Source organism: Oncorhynchus mykiss, chromosome 10 (genome assembly GCF_013265735.2).
Source record: "Oncorhynchus mykiss isolate Arlee chromosome 10, USDA_OmykA_1.1, whole genome shotgun sequence".
Lineage (NCBI taxonomy): Eukaryota > Metazoa > Chordata > Actinopteri > Salmoniformes > Salmonidae > Oncorhynchus > Oncorhynchus mykiss.
The window spans coordinates 62,445,468-62,464,993 of NC_048574.1; the positions used below are offsets into that span (position 1 = coordinate 62,445,468).

General features: G+C 40.9%; 3 protein-coding genes across 8 annotated transcripts in view; all 3 read left to right on the forward strand.

The window, feature by feature from the left end:
• Nucleotides 1-19,526, forward strand: part of LOC110534616 (oocyte zinc finger protein XlCOF7.1-like) — a 1,104,347-nt gene that overhangs the window by 46,780 nt on the left and 1,038,041 nt on the right. The gene's annotated exons all lie outside the window — the stretch shown is intronic.
• Nucleotides 109-3,575, forward strand: LOC110534674 (zinc finger protein 69 homolog). Of its 3 annotated transcripts, none has more exons than XM_021619603.2 (3): nucleotides 109-635; nucleotides 994-1,130; nucleotides 1,220-3,575. In XM_021619603.2, the coding sequence occupies exons 1-3, from the start codon at nucleotides 353-355 to the stop codon at nucleotides 2,528-2,530; spliced, it is 1,731 nt and encodes a 576-aa protein (XP_021475278.2). In that variant the 5' UTR covers nucleotides 109-352; the 3' UTR covers nucleotides 2,531-3,575. The 3 variants fall into 3 exon arrangements, with proteins under 3 accessions (XP_021475278.2, XP_021475279.2, XP_036790393.1); XM_021619604.2 differs by having other exon boundaries at nucleotides 994-1,124; XM_036934498.1 differs by having other exon boundaries at nucleotides 994-1,085.
• On the forward strand, nucleotides 8,292-10,636 carry LOC118936895. Its single transcript, XM_036934541.1, has 3 exons — nucleotides 8,292-9,249; nucleotides 9,636-9,766; nucleotides 9,971-10,636. Exons 1-3 carry the CDS (start codon nucleotides 9,006-9,008, stop codon nucleotides 10,430-10,432), a joined length of 837 nt encoding a protein of 278 aa, XP_036790436.1. The 5' UTR covers nucleotides 8,292-9,005; the 3' UTR covers nucleotides 10,433-10,636.

The following is a 19,526-nucleotide window of genomic DNA, read 5'->3' on the forward strand; positions in this document are numbered from 1 at the left end:
GATGGTGGTGAAAACTATTTTTCCATTTCCCTTTTCCCATTTTTATTTGCTTTTTGTAACAAAATGTGCAATTCACACTCCGACCTGTGGAATGCAGCAAACCCCAATACAGTGTCTAGTCTGTGGGAAACACACACGAAGAAGTTAATGGACACGAACAGTGACCAAGAATAATTAACACGTTAGCCTTTTTATTGTTGTTATTTAAACGTTTATTAACACCCTGGAACTCAAAATCTGACTAATTTAACTGCAAAGTATCACATGCTTACCGCATGTTGTGTTTAATTTGCGTTGGTTACAGGACTTGGTTGATAGATGTTATCTAGGTAACGCTAGTTAACTGCTAACAATGGCTAACTCTAACTGTATGATTTTTCACACTCAAATAGCCTCCATCATGGAGGTGCTAGCGAATTCAGCCGTGGCAGAGATCTGTAAACTAGTAGATGACGACTATGCAGTGTTTCGTTTAGAAATAACTCAAGGCCAGAAAGAAAACAGGGCATTGCGGAGGAAACTACTGGAAGTTAAGGTGGCACGGGAGCGCGCAGAGAAGACATTACGAGAGCGCGTCCTCGCCAGTCGTCCCAGTAGTGTCAAGATCCTCGACCGATACAGAGGAATGGCAAGAGGTACATTTTGCAGAAGGCCGAGGCTGCCCTTCACGTTGCCTTTCGCAACGTTCCGCTATGTACCTGTGTAGATGTATTACCCAGAATTGGGTCTTGGTCAGTTTTTAGATAGTATGCAACAATTCCTCTTATTATCTATCATGTTCTAACAAGAATCTTGATTTACTATTATTTACTCAATGAAAACAATGTGATGCATCGAACATAATACAGCGATCAATAAATAGTATATCAAGAAGTTATGAGTGTTACCTTACATCCTTGCCAATGGTAGACAGTATTAATAGTGTTACAATATAGTGTTGAGCATTGACAGTAGCTAACCTAACCACCTCTTTTCCTCCAATCACTCTTTCAGGTGAAGGACATCTCACTGGAGGCCACAGGAGCTTTGTGAAGCCAGCGGGACACAACACATGGAGAGATGACCAACCAATCACTGTTGATGATGTGAGCGGAACCTCAACCCAGCACGTTATCTTGATAGAGGTTAATGTAAATGTGCTGCATTACAAATAATTACAGTTACTTGTTATCCAATTCAACTCATGTGCCGGTAATAACCTCATCTCTTCATGTGTCAGTCTGCAGATGTAGAGGCTGCAGCTCCTGGAGGATCATCTCTGGTCAAGCAGGAGAGGATTGAAGGAGAGGAGGACCCACAACACAGCAGAGACATCCAGACTGGAGCAGCGGCTGTACTAGTGCCCCCTGTAGCCACGGATCACTTATCCACCACCGTGCCCCAGCCCAGGACGCGATGCAGCATCACGGAGGTCAGTGGAACGCCGAACGCCACCCTCAAGTCAGAGACAGACACCAAGACTTTAACTGTAACACAAAGGCTTTTACACACAAGATCTGACCACAGGCTAGACCCAGAGAGACAGGAGCTGGGGAGACTGGGCTGTCCACTTGCTCCTGGATCAGAGTATTTACTTTACGGTAACCCGAGACCGAGGACGGTTCATTCCCATCGGGACTCTGGTAACACGTTAGAGACTGGCAATGATCCGTCTTGTTCTTACTCTACAGAGATGGACCCTGGCAACATGCCCTTGGGTTTAGAGACACAGACTGATCTGTCTAGAGGAGACTGGAACCAGTACAGTAGTAGTGTATACTCTAAAGGGTGCCAAGATGAGAAAGGGGAGGGTCTGGTCGTAGATGAGGTGACTGTGAAAGTGGAGGGGGATGCTCCTCTGGCATGGAATGTAGACGAGACTCACTTAGGAGAAGGAAACTCACAGGGCAGAGATTTCTTAGATTACAGGGGAAGCTTAAAGACAAATCTAAATGTCGCCACCCACTCCCCTTTACACACGTTCAGGGATCGCGACCCAGTGTCCACTTCGATGGGGCCTTCCGATTCACACGGCAGCGTCTTTTTTGATCAGGTTTTGAACTCAAACGACACGGCTAGAGCCCAGGCTCAGGGAGGGGGAACAACATCAAGCAATAGTAAAGAGAAACGGTTCCTCTGCATGTTCTGTAACAAAGGCTTCAGCTGCCCTCAGAAGGTGGAAATTCACCAGAGGGTCCACACTGGGGAGAAACCCTTCAGCTGTACCCAGTGTCACATGCGCTTCGCCCTGGCTGGCAACCTGAAGAGACATCAGAGGGTTCACACAGGGGAGAAACCCTTCAGCTGCCCCCAGTGTGAGAAGAGGTTCTCCCAGGCTGGTGACCTGAAGAGGCACCAGAGGGTCCACACAGGGGAGAAACCCTTCAGCTGTACCCAGTGTGACATGCGCTTCGCCCTGGCTGGCAACCTGAAGATGCACCTGAAGGTCCACACGGGAGAAAAGCAGTTTGCCTGTACACACTGCGGGAAGAGCTTCTCAGAGAGGAGCTACCTCAGTATACACCAGCAGAAAAACCATTCCACTCTATAACATAGAAAGTAACTGTTCCACTCGATATCCTCTGAAGTTTAGATGAAACCCTGCGCAAAGAGAAATTGGTATTGTTGTCAGTGGAAAAGATCCACGGATTCTTTTGGAATGATGAGTGTAACAGATTTCAGTGTTGAATATTGCATCCAGGCATTGTGTGATATACACTGAGTGTATGAAACTTTAAGAACACCTTCCTAATAATGAGTTGTACCACCCCCTTTTGCCCTCAGCACAGACGCAATTCGTCGGGACATGGACTTTACAAGATGTCGAAAGCATTTCCCAGGGATGCTGGCCCACATTTGTGTCAAGTTTTTTTGTGGTGGACCATTCTTGATACACATAGACAAACGCATCAGCGTTGCCGTTCTTGACACAAACCAGTGTACCTACATACCCCATTTAAAGGCACTTAAATATTTTGTCTTGCCCATTACCTGTCTCAATTGCCTCGAGGCTTAACATTCCTTCTTTAACTGTTCTCCTCCCCTTCATCTACACTGATTGAAGTAGATTTAACAAATTACATCAATAAGGGATCATAGCTTTCAGCTGGATTCACCTGGTCAGTCTATCAGAGCTTTTTGTTCATAATGTTTTTTACACTCAGTGTATAAGCCTAATGAGTCTCTTACATATTGTGTTTGTACTGTGTAGGATATATAATGTTCACAAATGCCTATTTCATTACTTCCATTCAACTACTTTATTTTCCACCCAAAAAACTCCCTAGTCCTTGCCAATGACAAGCATACCCATAACATGATGCAGCCACCACTATGCTTGAAAATAGTGGTACTCGGTGATATGTTGTGTTTGATTTGCCCCAAACAAAATGCTTTGTATTCAGGGCAAAGTTTATTACTGAAGTGCCATGTTGCAAACAGGGTGCATGTTTTGGAATATATATTTTTTTCTGTACAAGCTTTCTTCTTTTCGCTCTGTCATTTAGGTTAATATTATGGAGTAACTACAATGTTGTTGATCTATCCTCTGTTTTCTCCTATCACAACCATTAAACTCTTTAACTGTTTTAAAATCACCATTGGCCTCATGGTTAAATCCCAGAGCAGTTTCCTTCCTCTCTGGCACCTGAGTTAGGAAGGACGCCTGTTGCTTTGTCGTGACTGGGTGTATTGATGCACCATCCAAAGTGTAGTTAATAACTTCATCATGCTCAAAGAGATATTCAGCGTCTGCTTTTTTATTTTACAATTCTACCAATAGGTGCCCTTCTTTGCAAGGCATTGAAAAAACCTCCCTGGTCTTCATGGTTGATTCTGTGCTTGAAATTCACTACTCGATTGAGGGACCTTACAGATCAATCAATCAATCAAATTTATTTATGAAGCCCTTTTAACATCAGCCGATGTCACAAAGTGCTTTACAGAAACCCAGCCTAAAACCCCAAACAGCAAGCAATGCAAATGTAGAAGCACGGTGGCTAGGAAAAACTCCCTAGAAAGGCCAAAACCTAGGAAGAAACCAGGCTTTGAGGGGTCCTCTTCTGGCTGGGCCGGGTGGAGATTTTAACAGTACATGGCCAAGATGTTCAAATGTTCATAGATGACCGGTAGAGAGAGAGTCGAAAACAGCAGGTCTGGGACAGGTAGCACGTCCAGTGAACGGGTCAAGGTTCCATAGCCGCAGGCAGAACAGTTTAAACTGGAGCAGCAGCACGACCAGGTGGACTGGGGACAGCAAGGAGTCATCGGGCCAGGTAGTCCTAAGGCATGGTACTGGGGCTCAGGTCCTCAGGGAGAAAAGAGAAAGAGAGAGAGAATTAGAGGGAGCATACTTAAATTCACACAGTACACCAGATAAGACAGGAGAAATACGCCAGATATAACAGACTGTCCCTAGACCCCCGACACAAACTACTGCAGCATAAATACTGGAGGCTGAGACAGGAGGGGTCGGGAGACACTGTGGCCCTTCAAATCACCAACTTACTACCCTGAGACAAGGCCGGGTATAGCCCACGAAGATCTCACCAACGGCACGAACCCGAGGGGGGCGCCAACCCAGACAGGAAGATCACATCAGTGACTCAACCCACTCAAGTGACGCAACCCTCCTTGGGACAACATGGAAGAGCACCAGTAAGCCAGTGACTCAGCCCCTGTAATAGGGTTAGAGGCAGAGAATCCCAGTGGAGAGAGGGGAACCGGCCAGATAGAGACAGCAAGGGCGGTTTGTTGCTCCAGAGCCTTTCCGTTCACCTTCACATTCCTGGGCCAGACTATACTCAATCATATGACCCACTGAAGAGATGAGTCTTCAGTAAAGACTTAAAGGTTGAGACCGAGTCTGCGTCTCTCACAAGGGTAGGCAGACCATTCCATAAAAATGGAGCTCTAGGAGAAAGCCCTGCTTCCAGCTGTTTGCTTAGAAATTCTAGGGACAATTAGGAGGCCTGCGTCTTGTGACCGTAGCGTATGTGTAGGTATGTACGGCAGGACCAAATCAGAAAGATAGGTAGGAGCAAGCCCATGTAATGCTTTGTAGGTTAGCAGTAAAACCTTGAAATCAACCCTTGCCTTAACAGGAAGCCCGTGTAGGGAAGCTAGCACTGGAGTAATATGATACATATTTTTGGTTCTAGTCAGGATTCTAGCAGCCGTATTTAGCACTGAAGTTTATTTAGTGCTTTATCCGGGTAGCCGGAAAGTAGAGCATTGCAGTAGTCTAACCTAGTCGTAACAAAAGCATGGATTCATTTTTCTGCATCATTTTTGGACAGAAAGTTTCTGATTTTTGCAATGTTACGTAGATGGAAAAAAGCTGTCCTTGAAACAGTCTTGATATGTTCGTCAAAAGAGAGATCAGGGTCCAGAGCAACGCCGAAGTCCTTCACAGTTTTATTTGAGACGACTGGACAACCATCAAGATTAATTGTCAGATTCAACAGAAGATCTCTTTTGTTTCTTGGGACCTAGAACAAGCATCTCTGTTTTGTCCGAGTTTAAAAGTAGAAAGTTTGCAGCCATCCACTTCCTTATGTCTGAAACACAGGTCCTCCGAGAGAGAGAAAGAAAGAGAGAATTAGAGAGAGCATACTTAAATTCACACAGGACACCGGATAAGACAGGAGAAGTACTCCAGATATAACAAACTGACCCTAGCCCCCGACACATAAACTACTGCAGCATAAATACTGGAGGCTGAGACAGGAGGGGTCAGGAGACACTGTGGCCCCATCCGATGATACCCCAGGACAGGGCCAAACAGGAATGATATAACCCCACCCACTTTGCCAAAGCACAGCCCCCACACCACTAGACGGATATCTTCAACATAATATCAGAGCCCTTTCAAAGCAACAAAACAAATATAACTTTGCAAGATTGAGTCTGTGATTGTATTGTTGGCAGAGCACATAGGAGTAGAATTCTATTGACTGGTAGCCCACAAGCATAGGACTGGACTATGCATTTGGGGCACAGGGGCACAAACCTCGGGGGGATTGCGGAGAATCAGTTAACTTACTCCATTTCAACACATTTTGTCATGGTGCAGAGAGAAAAATGTGCAGGTTTATAATGCTATTCTACACATTTTGTCATGAGGCATAGATACAAAAAAAAATGTGTTGCTGTTTTATAGCTCATCTCATGCTTTTGTTCACATTTTGCCATGAGGCTGAGATAAATAAGTCTAATGTGTGGTTAGGCCACAGAGTAGACGAATACCGGACTGCACTCTGGTCAAAAAGTGATGAGACACAGAAGCCCTGGTCAAGGTGTTTTAATGATGAAACCGAGTCTACATGTGGTCTGTGGGGGGGGGGGGGGGGGGGGGGGGGACAGGATAGAAGATCAAATTACTACAATGTAAATTCAATAAACAATATTACAATGCAATATGTAGAAATCGCTCTGCCATTTATTGGTTGCTAAAATTCTAATAGTTCTCCTCATTTCAGTTTCGGTGACAAAACAAGCAATGTATAGTGTAGAGAATCATTGTACCATCTAAACCGCTGTGAAATACCTTTTCAATAACCAAACATATTGTGTATTCAGTAAGACACAAAAAAACGGGAAGCATAGATATAGTGCATAGAGAACAGATCTACAGTGTCTTAGACTTGCGTTCAATGAGAATGACACATCTAACACTCACATTTCTATGTGAATTTGGTCGCGTTGCCCAAAAAGTTACGTATTGCACCTTTAAATAGTAGTGTCAGCAATCTCTAGACACAATTTACAATAAGAGAAAAATAACACACCATAATTCCTTACAGGAGAATTAACATTAGCTAAACCAACTGGAATAGGCTAGTCACATAATAGTACAAAATGGCAAGAGAACTGGTGAAGAAAGTTCCCCCTCTACACACAAATGACTTGTTTTTACATATAACAACAGGAATATTATAAAAGTGAAATAAGTATCTGTTCTGTCTTACATTTGGTCAAAAACGTACAAATATCCCTGCAAAGGAAAAACAGTCTGGTCTCCACGAAAGCTGACTGAAAACCGAGAAATAACTTCTAATTCTGTTTTTATACTAACTGGTTACCATGGTGAATAATCCAATAATAATTGGTAGGAAACAAAGATTTTTACCGGAATCTCTACATTAAAAATACTGTCGGATCAATAAAATGTCCTTGTAGGTCTAGTTAAAAAAAAAAAACACCACATAGGCTAATGTAGGCTATATTGGCTCAGAACAGGGCAGCATGGCGGGCCCTTGGATGTACACAGAGAGCTAACATTAATAATATGCATGTCAATCTCTCCTGGCTCAAAGTGGAGGAGAGATTCACTTCATCACTACTTGTATTTGTGAGAGGTATTGACATCTGTCTGTTTGAACTACTGGCACACAGCTCGGACACCCATGCATACCTCACAAGACATGCCACCAGAGATTTCTTCACAATCCCCAAGTCCAGAACAGACTATGGGAGGCACACAGTACTACATAGAGCCATGACTACGTGGAACTCTGTCTACATCAAGGAACTGATGCGAAAAGTCAAATTTGATTTAAAAAAACAGATAAGAATACACCTTATGGGACAGCGAAGAGACATGGGCACACATTTTTTTTTGTGGGCCTAGGAACAGTGGGTTAATAACTGCCTTGTTCAAAGGCAGAACAACAGATCCTTGTCAGCTCTGGGACTTGATCTTGCAACCCTTCGGTTACAAGTCCAACGCGCTAACCACTAGGCTTCCTGCCGCCATAAACACATACACACATGATAACATACGCACTACACACACACACACACACGTACACATGGATTTTGTGTTGTAGATATGTAGTAGTGGAGTAGGGGCCTGAGGGCACACACTTAGTGTGTTGTGAAATCTGTTTTGAATGTATTATAATGTTTTTTGACTGCCTTCATTTAGCTGGACCCTAGGAAGAGGCAGCAGCTAATTGGGATCCATAATAAATTCAAATATCATAAAAATCAAAAGCTATTTCCATGTGAAAATGTTATTGCAACATTGGTTTTGTTGGAAGGCCACTGATAGGAGCACATTATGTTCAAATATCCACAACAGCCAATTGAATAGTCTAAAACTGCAAGTTAAGGCGGGTAAATGCACTAAATTCTCACAACATTCAAGTTTCCATCCCCACGAACTGAAATTTCTTCAGTGCCCCCCCCCAGAAATTAAGGGAACAGTGGTCCCAGCTCATGTTGGGGTTGGGGGAAATGAGGCAGCAGATAAGGTAGCGAAGGCAGCTCTGAAGAGGGAGGAGGTAGAAGTGGTGGTCCCATTAGGGGGGGTGTAGGAGCATCACAGCAGAGGGATTGACCCAGGAGTGGCAAGGTGAGTGGGAGAGAGAGGAAGGCAGTTTTTCTCTATCCAGAATTCTGTGAGGAACGTCAATAGGTATCTGGGGAGTGAAAGGAGGGATGCGGTTTTGTTGACAAGGCTGAGGTTGGGACATTGTGGATTGGGAAATGGGTTATTGTTAGTGAGGAAACACCCAGATGGGAATGTGGCAAGGTAGAGATTGAAGTATGTCCTGTTATATTGTTGGTGGTATGCTGAGGATAGGAGGACAATTTTCTGTGAGCTGACTGAGTTGGGTAACCGCATTTTCGCTTGTAACAATTTTGAGCTCAAATGATAGGCACAGCGAAATAACAAGGGAGCTGTTGTCGTTTCTGTATTCCACCGGCCTGCACCTACTGGTGTGAGGCTATTATTAATTCGCATTACGACCTGAGAGAAACAGCAATTCACAGTACAGCGTCTAGTCTGCTGGAAACTCACATGAAGAAAAATAAGTAAACGGAAGTGAAGTGACTAAGAACAATTTCTACGTTAGCGTTTGTATTGTTATTTAGACGTTTATTTAAACCCTGAAACTTAAAATGACTAATTTAACTGCACAGCGTCACATACTTAACACATATAGTGTCTAATTCGGGTTAAGGACTTGGTTGATGATGTTATCTATGTAACCCTAGCTAACTGCTAACGTTAGCTAACAATGGCTGACTGTATGGTTTTTCACACTCAAATAGCCTCCATCATGAAGGTGCTAGCAAATGCTGCAGTGGAAGAAATCTGTAAACTCGTAGACGACGACTATGCAGTGTTTCGTTTGGAAATAACTCAAAACCAGAAAGAAAACAGGGTATTGCGGAGGAAACACCTGGAACTGAAGGTGGCACGGGAGCGCGTCCTCGCCAGTATTGTCAAGATCCTCGACCATTACAGAGGAATGGCAAGAGGTACATTTAGCAGAAGGCCGAGGCTGCACGGCCTGTCGCCCCGTTCAACTTAGCATGTGATCAGATGTGTTAACCAGAATTGAGTCTTGGTCAGTTTTAGGAATATATGCAATAATTCGCCTGATTAATATCTTGCACAAAGACACTAGCATATTTGAATCAGATTCTTGATTTGCTGCATTTCTTATTATTTACTGAATGAAAACAAAGTGATGAAATGGAACATAATACATCAATCAATAAATAGTATATCAATAAGTTATAAGAAGTGTTACCTTACATCCTTGTCAATTTCTAGACAGTGTCAAAACTGTAAACAGTGTAAAATGTACCAATGAGCATTGACAGTAGCTGACCTAACTCTTTTCCCCCAATAATTTTCTCAGGTGAAGGACATCTCACTGGAGGCCACAGGAGCTTTGTGAAGCCAGCAGAACACAATACATGGAGAGATGACCAACCAATCACTGTTGATGAGGGGAGTGGAACCTCAACCCAGCACATTATCGTGATAGAGGTTAGTGTAATAGTGTTACATTAACATGTGTTACTTTGTAAATCAAATGTGGCCTGTTTATTTCAGAAAAGCTTCCCTCAGCTATTCACTTGCTTACATGTACATCCTCTTATCTGCCATAGGGGAGCTTGTGAGACTTCCCTACGACATTGTTATCCAATTCAACTCATGTACTGGTAATAACCTCCTCTCTTCTTATGTCAGTATGCATATGCAGAGGCTGCAGGTCCTGGGGTCAAGCAGAAGAGGTCTGAAGGAGAAGAGGACCCACGGCACAGCAGAGACATCCAGACTGGAGAGGATGGACTACCCCCTCTAGAGACAGACACAAAAACTGTAACTGTAACACAAAGGTATTTACTCACCGACTGGGGCTGTCCTGCTCCCAGCTCAGAGTATTTACTTTACAATAGCACAAGCCTGAGGAAAGTTCATTCCCATCGAGATTTCGGTGACGAGACTGGCAATGATCTGTCTTGTTCTTATACCACAGAGATGGACCCTGGCATGCCCTTGGGTTTAGAGACACAAACTGATCCATCTAGAGGTGACTTGAACCGGTACAGTAGTAGTGTATACTCTGAAGGGTGCCTAGATAAGAAAGGGGAGGGTCTGATCGTAGATGATGTGACTGTGAAAGTGGAGGGTGACATGGAATGCGCATAGACAAATCGAAATATATTTTACACGCGTCCAGGGATTGCGACCCAGTGTCTACGTCGATGGGGCCTTCTGATTCACATGGCCACGTCCTTTTCGATCAGGTATTGAACTCAAATTACAGGGCTAGAGCGCAGGCTCAGGGAGGGGGAGCAACATCAGGCAAAGAGAAACGGATGCTCTGCATGTTCTGTAACAAAGGCTTCAGTTGCTCGCAGAAGGTGGAGATCCACCAAGGAGTTCACACAGGGGAGAAATCCTTCAGCTGTACCCAGTGTCACATGCACTTTGCCCAGGCTGGCAGCCTGAAGAGGCACCAGAGGGTCCACACAGGGGAGAAACCATTTAGCTGTGCGAAGAGGTTCTCAGAGAGGAGCTGCCTCACGATACACCAGCAGAAAAACCATTCCACTGTATAACAAAGAAAGTAACCATTCCACTCGATAGTTTAGATCAAACCCTGTCAACAAAAAAGACCCACAGATGCATTGAGAATCACGAGAGTAACAGATTTCAGTGTTTAATATTCCTGGGTAGAATTTTGCATCCAGGCATTGTGTAATATACAGTATAAGATATATATATATAAGCATACCCATATATATATATATATATATATACACATTTTGTTGTTACAAAGTGGGATTTAAAAAAAATAATAATAATTTGTCAATGATCTACACAAAAAAACATGTTAAAGTGAATTTTTTTTAACTAAAATTTGTTTTAAAAAAAGAAAAATAACACCATCTTTATTAGATTAGTATTCAACCTCCTGAGTCAATACATGTTAGAATCACCTTTGGCAGCAATTATAGTTATGGGTAAGTCTCTAAGCGCATGCCACACCTGGATTGTGCAACATTTGCCCATTTATTCTTCTCAAAATTCTTCAAGCTCTGTCAAGTTGGTTGTTGATCATAGCTAGACAACATTCTGTTATTTTTTCTCCTGATAAACTCCCCAGTCCTTGACAATTACAAGCATACCCATAAGCCTAGGAAGAGAGTTCTGTGAATATTGTACATATTTTTTTTCTTCATTTTTATATTTATTTTTGTTTTGGCTGTTCTAGGGGTTTATCACTATATCATATGGTCTTGACTCTCAGAGTTGAAGGATCGCGATGAAAAGTATTTTGTCTTGATAGCTAGCTGGCTGGCTGTTTGGATTCAAATAATTTGACTTTTTGTTTAATCTGTTCGGAAATATTACAACAAGGACTGCATGCTGTGTCCAGAAGTAACGGAGGAAGTTCAGGGAATGCTCCTAACCACTGCCAAGATGCGGTGGCTTTTTGTGTGCTTTTCAGCAGCCGTGGCATCAACCAGGTGGGTGCTACATTCCTGGCAATGGAGTACCAGAGAAGCTGCTCCAATGGAGTGATTGACCAGAGGTGAGGTGAGGTGAGGTGCGGTGTGGTAGGCTGTTGAAGAGCTCTGGGCCTGTTTCTTCAGACTGTCTTTGTTTCACCGTGTCTGTCCCATCGATGCCCCCTCCACTGCCTTTCCACTGACACTAAAGCCCAAACTGCCTCAACTTCATCCCATGCTGCCTGAGGCTTTTAATCTCCATCATTTACATTTTTTGTTTGTTTTACTTTTTATACGCTTTGAGAGTCTTTGAAAAGCACTGCAAAAGTTCAGAAAATGTATTCATTATTAAATCTGTAACCCAAGTATTCCTAGTAGGCTAGGTCTACTGTGTAGGCCATGTTATGTTAGTTAAATCGTTTGGGCCATTTATTTAAGAGGACGACAATGGAAATACGTTTTCAAACTTTTTTGTGTCATCCTCAATGATTTTAAATGCATTATCCACATGTGGTTGTATTGTGTTTTAAATTATCAAATAGATATATCTAGAACATGATGCAGCCTGTACTTAACTCTTAACTTCCGTTTCTCTTTTATCCTGAAAAACACCACAGTCCTTATCAATTACAAGCATACCCATAACATGATGCAGCCACCACTATGCTTGAAAATATGGACAGTGGTACCCAGTAATGTGTTGTATTGGATTTTCCCCAAACACATCTCTGTTTTAAGGAAAAAAGTTAATTGGTTTGCCATATCTTTTGCAGTATTACTTTAGTGCCTTGTTGCAAACAGGATGCATGTTTTTTTATTCTGTACAGGCATCCTTCTTTTCACTGTGCCAATTAGGTTAGTAAAAAATAAATAGAAAATAACATTTGAGCGCACTCAATTATCTCAGTTCAGTTCCTACCACGATGTACCAGTCAATTCTCCCTCTATAGAAATGTGGCAACGATGATGATTGTGGAGGCTGTAGATCAGGGGTATTCAACTCTTACCCTACGAGGTCAGGAGTCTGCTGGTTTTGTTCTACCGGATACTTAATTGGACCCACTTGGTGTGCTAAATCAGTCTCTGATTAGAGGGGAACAATAAAAACAAGCATATGGTAGGAGACTATAACACAGTGTTAAGTACCTCAATGGACCGTAAAGGTGATCACTCTACAAAACTATCACCGTCATGCCCTTAAGGAAATCCCACATACCATGGACACATTAGAAATAGTGGATATTTGGAGACTAAAAAACCCCGATGGAGGAGACTTAATCAAGCTAGTCGTCTGGACTACATTCTTGTATATTTCTCTCTTGCATCAAAAGTTTAAAAAGTGTTAATAGGAGATAGAATGCGACCGGATCATCATCTAATTGGCATTCACATAACTCTAATAGATTTTCCACTTGGACGGGGATATTGGAAATTTAATCAAACTTTACTGGAGGACAACTTATTTTTTAACTAAGACAAAAACAAATCCAGTATAATATAGGTTCAGCAAATCCCCTTATTGTTTGGGATACCTTTAAATGTACCTTCAGGAGTCATTGAATTCAATATTCATCAATAATAAAAAAAAATATACGTTTCTGGACTAACAAGACAAGACTAACAAGGGAAATCCATTAACTAATAGTACAGGTTGATAGCAATAAAAACAATACTACAGAGATACGAAATAAGTTAGAGGAAAAACAAAAAGAACTTGAGGAACTTATTCAAGAATGATCTAATGTGATCTATTACAAAAATAAAGCAAACTGGATGGAATATGGAGAAAAATGCACACATTTCTTCTTGAATCTCCAATACAGGAATGCTAAAAAAATAATTTTCAGAAACTCGTTACTGAAGACAGAGTCATTATGATTCTCCAAATGATATTTTTAAAGAGGAAGCTAATTATTTTAGGCAGATGTTCTATTTTCCGTCCCACCCTACCCCACTGAATGAAGATTATGGTAAGGAATTCTTTCCAAATAATATAAAAAAAATGGAAAATTAACAAATGTACAGAAAAATCCCTGCGAAGGCCAAATTACAGAAGAATAACTTTTTGAGGCTATTAAATCCTTTCAGTCTGGAAATACCCCATGGCCTGATGGCATACCGGTAGAGGTATAATCAAGCCTTTTTTGATATACTAAAAGCTCCATTGTTAGATTGTTTTAACTACTCCTATAGAAATGGTAGTCTGTCAGGTACTCAGCAGGAAGGTCTGATTTCTCTATTACTTAAACAAGACCCAGATGGCAAATATAAAGACCCAGTCTATCTAAAAAACTGGAGGCCCCTTACACTTCAATGTTGTGATGCAAAAATACTAGCGAAATGCATAGCACTCAGAATTAAAAAGGTTTTACCAGGTATTGTTCATCCTGATCAGACAGGTTTTGTACATGGATGATACATTGGAGATAATATACGACAACTACTAGAAATAATAGAGCATCATGAAACATCTAAGAAACCAGGCCTGGTATTTATAGCAGATTTTGAAAAGGCATTTGATAAAGACTGGATTTTATTTATAAATGCCTGGATATTTTTCAATTTGGTGAGTCTCTTATAAAATGTGTAAAAATGATGTATAGCACCCCAGGTGTAAAATAGTAAATATCGGCTACTTCTCAGAGTTTTTGAATTGTCAAGAGGAGTTAAACAAGGGTGTCCGCTGTCACCACATCTATTCATTATGGCCATCGACATGCTAGCTATTAAAATCAGATCCAATAACAACATTAGAGGATTAGAAATCCAAGACTTAAACACAAAGGTGTCCATGTATGCAAATGACTCAAGTTGTATATTAAGTCTGCAATAACTTCTCTGTACTCTTTTTCTGTACTAAAACCTAATTATGATAAGTGTACAATATTACGTATTGGATCTTTAAAAAATACAACTTTTACATTACCCTGCAGTTTACCTATACAATGGGCTGATGGTGAAGTAGACATACTTGGTAGTCATATTACAAAATATATAAATAAGCTCTCCACAATGAATTTCAATTGAAAACTTGTAAAAATAGACAAGATCCTGCAACCATGGAGAGGTAAATACCTGTCTATTTATGGAAAAATTTCCCTGTTTAACTTCTTAGTCATATCTCATTTTACTCACTTACTCATGTCGCTGCCTACTCCTGAGGATTAGTTTTTCAAATCATATGAACAAAATATATTTAGCTTTATCTGGGACGCTAAACTAGACAAAATAAAGCATGCCTGTCTATATAATGAATATGAATTGGGTGGGTTGAGATGATTAAATATAAAAGCACTAAACCTCTCTCTAAAAGCTTCACTTATTCAATTTACTTGAACCCTAAATGGTTCTCAAGTAGATTACTAAGAAAAGCTCATCCATTGTTTAAAAATGGCCTTTTTGCCTTTGTGCAGATCGCCATGTTTCATTTTCTATTAAATGAAAATGATACTTTTTTCAAAGTATCTCTCTTATTCAAACAAGCATTGCAGAGCTGGCTACAATGTCATTTTCATCCCCCTGAAAGGATAGAACAAATATTACAACAAATATTATGGCTGAACTCAAATGTACTGGTTGATAAAATACCTGTATTTATGGGAAAGGGGTATTTTGTTCTTAAGTGATATTGTAAATTGGAATGGTAGAGTTATGTCCTTCATGGAGTTATCAGAATTGTACGGGAAGGTCTGCTCAATCCAAGAGTACTACCAATTTATTACAGCATTATCCCAAAAATGGAGGTGGCGGGTGGCAGCGGGAGAAGGTAGGGAACTGGTCTGTCTGCCCAATATAAAAAATCAAAACTGGCAGAAGAATAAAAATAGCATAAATAGGAAAGTATACCAGTTTCATCTGAGGACCAGGATGTTGATAACTGTGCCATACAGATTGCAAAATAGTTTGAGATTTTTGATGTACCGATTCCATGGTACAGGGTGTATGAGTTGTTATATAAAACAGCAGAAGATTCAAGACTTCATGTTTTTTAGGTAAAATTATTATATAGAATTCTTGCCACCAACAAAATGTTGAATATTTAGGGCATAAAATCATCACAGTTCTGCAGATTTTGTTATGAGGATACAGAATCAATTGACCATTTATTTTGGTATTGCCCTCAGGTAGCCCGTTTCTGATCTCAGGTTCAGGAATGGCTGAAAATGCATTGCATTGATCTAAAATTGACCCTAGAAATAGAACTGTTAGGAGATCTGGAGAGACCGGGTTGGTCAATTACTAATACCGGGTCGGTCAATTACTAATACCGGGTCGGTCAATTACTAATACCGGGTCGGTCAATTACTAATACCGGGTCGGTCAATTACTAATACCGGGTCGGTCAATTACTAATACCGGGTCGGTCAATTACTAATACCGGGTCGGTCAATTTAAGTATTTATCTTCAACTCGCAATCTGTGGATTCTATTCGGTTAGATAGATTGAAATTCTACGTTAAACATTACAGCACAGTTGAAAGATCTACGTTGCGTAGAAATCCGAAGAGGGTGGCCAGCAGAGATAGGTGGGATGGGCTGAGGGTTGGGATGTGGAATTGGAGACAAGTGGGAGTTTCTGTGCGGGAGATAGAATGATGGTCAAAGATAAAAGTAAAAAATAAAGTCCAAATAAAACATAATAAAAAGTATGTTTGAATGACATAGGGGCAGTGTTTTTACAGCTATTGCCGGTTTGCCTGAAAATGATGCCGTGCACATGCATATACACACACAAACATATACAGTTGGCATTGCTGTTATGATTTTAGTTGTCCTTGATGTCCTTTGTTTTTATTTTATTTTTTGCATTGTTGTTCGCTGTTTTCTTCTGTCTTCTTTAGATCATTTTCTTGGTTGTTGATGCATTGGGGGGTTCTTGGGGTTGGGGAATGGAATTAATTGTTTTTCTTTTTCTTCTTGGGGGGGGGACTGTGGGAGGGGTCTCGATTGGTTGAGGGACAGCTGTTGGGGAACTGTGGGGGGGATCTTGGAAGGTTAGGGTTCGTGTTTGTTGGCCTGGTGGGAGATCTGTCAGCGTGCCCTTGAGCAGGGCATTTACCCCGGATGCTTCTGTGTGTCGCTGTGAATGGGAGTCTGTTGGATGAATCACAATTGTTGGAAAAATTACTTGTGTCATGCACAAAGTAAATGTCCTAACCGACTTGCCCAGACCATAATTTGTTAAAACCTGTTTGAGATAGGGGGCAGTATTTTCAGAAAATATATTAGACAACGATAGGACAAAGTGACAGTAACAGACGAGCGTAACAAAATTAAAATATATAAACAAACATACAATAAGAAAAATAATAATAACGAGATATTGGATCACCTGCCGTAGGCTACATATTATACATTACGTGTGAAACATTATGTGAGGATTATATATAGATTCAATGAATGAGATGTGGGGGGAGATTCTCCATATAGTGAATAAAAGGTTGCCAAATTCTGTAAAATGTCTTTAACTTATTCTTCAAGCAGTAAGTGATTTTCTCCAAAGGGATACAACTATTAACTTCCGATAGCCACGTTGCAACTGGCAGGGAGGAATCCAATTTCCATTTCAAGGCAATACATTTCTTAGCAATCGCTAGCAATATTTCTGTTAGCTTTATAGTATGGCTTTGCCTAAGATTGGTCGACCTCTAATCTGGGGGTCCCTGAGGAGAGGTTTGAGAACCACTGGGCTAACCTAACCAGGTAAAACTTCGGACCCTAGTTGGAGGGTAGTAATAAATCAGCTGTAAAACGGTTTTATATGAGCTATGATGGTTATGATGGTAAAGTTACCCAGTAGACAGACCTCCGGGTCTAAAGGGAATGCAACCCCGTGAATTGAGGATATGGTATCGCATACCCCCTGCCAGAAACCGTGTAGATTTGAACACTGCCAAGTGGAATGGAGGAATGTTCCTTCATCTGAGCCACATCTAAAACATAGGGAGGAGATTTCTGGGTTGAACTTGTGCAGTCTAGATGGGGTGATATAGAGCTGATGGAGGAAATTAAACTGGATCAGTCTGTATCTGGAGTTCAATGTGGATGTAACACCATCCCTGCATAGGTCACTCCATAGATCCTCATCAAGATCTGTGAGTAACTTTTTAACTACAGATGCAAATGCCGACACAATGCCACACTGCTTAAAGCAAACTCAGCCCTGTTACTTCTATTGTCCAATCGCAGATGCCTATTTTTTTTAAACTATATGACCTGATTAGAAACAATGTGGTCCCATCATAGCTCATATAAAACCGTTTTACAGCTGATTTATTACTACCCTCCAACTAGGGTCTGAAGTTTTACCTGGTTAGGTTAGCCCAGTGGTTCTCAAACCTCTCCTCAGGGACCCCCAGATTAGAGGTCGACCGATTATGATTTTTCAACACCGATACCGATTATTGGAGGACAAAAAAAAGCCGATACCGATTAATCGGCTGTTTAAATTTTTTATATATATATATAGGGGTCAGCAACGGCTAAATCAAAAAATACCACCAACCTGTGGAATCACCTTAAGAACACCCATCCAAAAGCCCATAATATGTATTATATTAAGTTAAAATAAAAGTGTTCATTGTTCATTCAGTATTGTTGCAATTGTCATTATTACAAAAATGTGTGTGTGTGTATATATATATTTTTGTAATAATGACAATTGCAACAATACTGAATGAACAATGAACACTTTTATTTTAACTTAATATAATACATATTATGGGCTTTTGGATGGGTGTTCTTAAGGTGATTCCACAGGTTGGTGGTATTTTTTGATTTAGCCGTTGCTGACCCCATGCTTACATCTTTATCACAAATAAGACACCTTGCTTTCCCAGGTGCCAATTCCATGTAATAGTCCCACACTGGTGCTCTGCTTTTCTCTGCCATCTGTAAAACACACACACACAGCTCTGAAGTGACAATGATACTGAATAGTCTGCTTAGGAGACAAATACTCTCAACTGTTTGAATAAAAATAGAGTTTAAGTTACCTGTGATGAATGTTGAAAACAAAAACTGTAATTTCTATATGGAGGAAATCCTATTTTAATAATGGACATGGTACGAATTGACTACCAAAGTGCAAGTCATAATTCCCATGACACCTTCTAGCAAAATCTGAAAAGCGGTTCCTTCATTCATTTATTCCATAGGATATTTTTTAGATTCCCTTAAAATAAGGTCTGTGTTTAGTGTAGGTTTACACCACCTTGCCAATTTTATAACTGTGTAGCTATCCATAGGACAAGGTAACTCTGATCAATATTGGCTAAATATAAGCAAAGATCATTTTTTGTAGAGTGGATTAAAATGAAAATATGTTGACAAAATGTACCTTATCCTAGTGAGATTTACACGGGTATCAAAACGCAGAGGCAGTTTAAGCCTGTACGAAACACAGACATTATTTGAAGTAGATCAAGACATTCTCTATGGAACACATGAACGGTAAAATAACGAAGGAACCCCTTTCAAGTTCAGCCGCAAGTTATTACAGGAATTATAACGCGTTGATTATTTCTCTCTAAAATATAAGATAAGTTTAATGCTAGCTAGCAACTGCTAGCTAGCAACTTACCTTGGCTTACTGCATTCGCGTAACAGGCAGGCTCCTCGTGGAGTGCAATGTAATCAGGTGGTTAGAGCGTTGGACTAGTTAACTGTACGGTTGCAAGATTGGATCCCCCGGGCCGACGAGGTAAAAATCTGTCGTTCTGCCACGTTCCTAGGCCGTTATTGAAAATAAGAATGTGTTCTTAACGGACTTGCCTAGTTAAATAAAG

Excerpts from the sequence above, each read along its gene's own strand:
- LOC110534674 (XM_021619603.2), top strand. The coding sequence starts at position 353 with ATGGCTAACTCTAACTGTATGATTTTTCACACTCAAATAGCCTCCATC. Across the intron at positions 636-993 it reads ATACAGAGGAATGGCAAGAG|GTGAAGGACATCTCACTGGA; the intron begins GTACATTTTGCA and ends TCACTCTTTCAG. Across the intron at positions 1,131-1,219 it reads TTATCTTGATAGAGGTTAAT|TCTGCAGATGTAGAGGCTGC; the intron begins GTAAATGTGCTG and ends TTCATGTGTCAG.
- LOC118936895 (XM_036934541.1), top strand. The coding sequence starts at position 9,006 with ATGGCTGACTGTATGGTTTTTCACACTCAAATAGCCTCCATCATGAAG. Across the intron at positions 9,250-9,635 it reads TTACAGAGGAATGGCAAGAG|GTGAAGGACATCTCACTGGA; the intron begins GTACATTTAGCA and ends TAATTTTCTCAG. Across the intron at positions 9,767-9,970 it reads AGCACATTATCGTGATAGAG|TATGCATATGCAGAGGCTGC; the intron begins GTTAGTGTAATA and ends TTCTTATGTCAG.